Raw genomic sequence first — 2,500 nt, 5'->3', positions numbered from 1 at the left:
AGCAGCGTTACGTCACTTTCCGCGTGCTCATGTTGCTGTGGCAACGCAACGGGTGTGATTACTTCCTGGATTAAAGATTATGTATATAAACAAGGATCTGAATCACACACGCATTTGATTTATTTATTTATTTATTTATTTATTTTAAAGATGAGTGACCATGGGCTGATCTTAAAATGTATTAATTTCTAAATTAATAGCAACAACAACAGAATTAATCAATCAACCAATCAACCTGGTCTTCCTTCTATTTATGGAAGGTGGCGCTCAATATGCACCAACACACCAAGACAAGTCCCGGCACATTCTGATTCTAATTCTGATTCTCATCAACCAATCAACCAACCAACCAACCAATCAATCAATCAATCAATCAATCAATCAATCAATCAATCAATCAATCAATCAATCAATCAATCAAATACATCAATTCAAAGTATAGCTTACAATTCATGGTTTTGATATTGTTAACATTTTATGGCTTATTTATTTATCTATTTATTTATCTCTATTATTTATTTATTTATCTATTTATTTAAGACATTTGCATTATGCACTCACATTACAAAAAAATGCACTCACACAAGTTCACCCCAGTATAAAGTTGAACATGCTACATACAAAAACATAACTGTAAAAAATAAAAAAATAAAAAATAAAACATTTCAGTGTATAAAAATATGTCCTCATATTGTACTAAAAGTGGAGACTGTACATGTCCTGTGTGTACAGAATAATTTTGTAAAGTGCATAAAGAGATGAACAGACACAGCAGGAAAAACGTCATGTTCCACTGCAGGAACACACACACACACACACACACACACACACACACACACACACACACACACACACACACAGCTACATTATATTGTTGATTGTATGCTGAGTGAAACGGTCCACAATTGTGTCTCTGCGGCATCAGTTATTCTATCATCTACGCGAATTTTTATTCAACTGTATAAACTGCATTATTATTGTTATTATTATATATTTTTCATATGTATTATATATTATATTATTACTCGATGCTGGATTGGTGTATTTTGTCTGTGCTAATACACTGGTAGTGGTTTGGCCACAGAAGTCTATGAAAATGTAAAATCTCTAAGTGCAGAACCCCAAAACCTCTGGTTTACATCTGTATAGCAGTAATGATATAGTAGTAATGATATAGTAGTAATGATATAGTAGTAATGATATAGTAGTAATAATGATATAGCAGTAATGAGCATAAAGGGGCAAGATGTTTCTACCATGTGGAACTAGTGCAAGTTTCATTTGAATTTCTGTGAGAACTGGAAACCAGCAAAGAAAAAGAAAAGAAGACGAATAGATTATTAATGATGACAGTTGTACATTAATGTGACAATATCACAGTGCTCTGTTTGGACCATGTAATGTTATTATCTAATGTGAAAACTATGACAATAAATGTTGCATTTTAAATGTTTTCTGTAAACATAATGGCCATAAAAAGGGCCCCTTTTCTTTGCCTGTTTGGGCCCCAGCATCACTATCACTGTGTCTTTAACACTTATTTACAGTTTCGCTTCTGTAGCTGCATGGAGTGAAATTACAGACTGTTGATGTTTACAGTATGTGCGACACCCCACTGAGCGCAAAAGCAAACTTTTGTAGTTGTTGCTCCAGCATACAGGCTGCTTGCGTATATAAAGCATGCTGGAAAGGCGCACTGATCTACAGCTGAGACACAGAGAGAGAGAGAGAGAGAGAGAGAGAGAGAGAGAGAGAGAGACTGACTATTCAGCATCTACTTCAGCTCCACTGATGTCTCCTGCACCCAGTGATACCAATACAGCGGATATCCCGAGCGCGCCGTTGCCGCGCATGCAGCCTGCACACGCTCCCAACTTTCTCCCGAGCTCCTCCAGCGCCTTCCTGGCCGGCCTGGGGCTCGGGGGGCTCGGGGTGGCGGCCACCAAAGCGGGACTTGGAGTACAGAGACTGGCCGCGGCGCAACTCATAAAGCGGAGGGAGAAGAAAGCGAAGGCAGCGGAGGAGAGGACACAGACGGCGGCGGTGCTGCGCGCTCGGGAGGCTCTGAGCTCCGGGCCGAAGCCGCAGAACTGCAGGAGGCTGGTGGTGCTCGGAGCGCCGCGCGTCGGGAAGACGGCCATCCTGCGGCGCTTCCTGCGGGACGGTTTTAACGAGCAGTATGAACCAACACGAGAGGACTTTCACCGGAAAGTCTACAGCATCCGCGGGGAGACCTACCAGATAGACATCCTGGACGCAGCCGGAGAGAGAGACTTCCCCGCCAAGCGCAGACTCTCCATCCTCACCGGTGCGCGCACACACACACACACACACACACACACACACACAAACACAAACTCTCATACACAATACAAAAAAATTCATATACAACGCACACAACTCTCATAGAAAAAACTCATTCACACTACACAACTCTCATACACAATACTACACAACTCTCATGAAACACACTACAGAACTCTCATACAACACACTACAC

The 2,500-nt window shown here is 41.2% G+C and overlaps 1 protein-coding gene across 1 annotated transcript in view; it reads left to right on the top strand.

Moving 5' to 3' along the window:
• Nucleotides 1-1,727: 1,727 nt before the first annotated feature.
• rasd2b (RASD family member 2b) overlaps nucleotides 1,728-2,500 on the top strand; it is a 2,591-nt gene continuing 1,818 nt past the window's right edge. The window contains exon 1 of the mRNA XM_060860555.1: nucleotides 1,728-2,308. Coding sequence (XP_060716538.1) covers nucleotides 1,792-2,308 — 517 coding nt within the window. The 5' untranslated portion in view covers nucleotides 1,728-1,791. The remainder of the gene's footprint in view (nucleotides 2,309-2,500) is intronic.

This window comes from Tachysurus vachellii, chromosome 24, assembly GCF_030014155.1.
Source record: "Tachysurus vachellii isolate PV-2020 chromosome 24, HZAU_Pvac_v1, whole genome shotgun sequence".
Classification (NCBI taxonomy): Eukaryota; Metazoa; Chordata; class Actinopteri; order Siluriformes; family Bagridae; genus Tachysurus; species Tachysurus vachellii.
The sequence above is the reverse complement of the archived record's forward strand: the minus strand, read 5'-3'. Positions and strand labels throughout refer to the sequence as shown.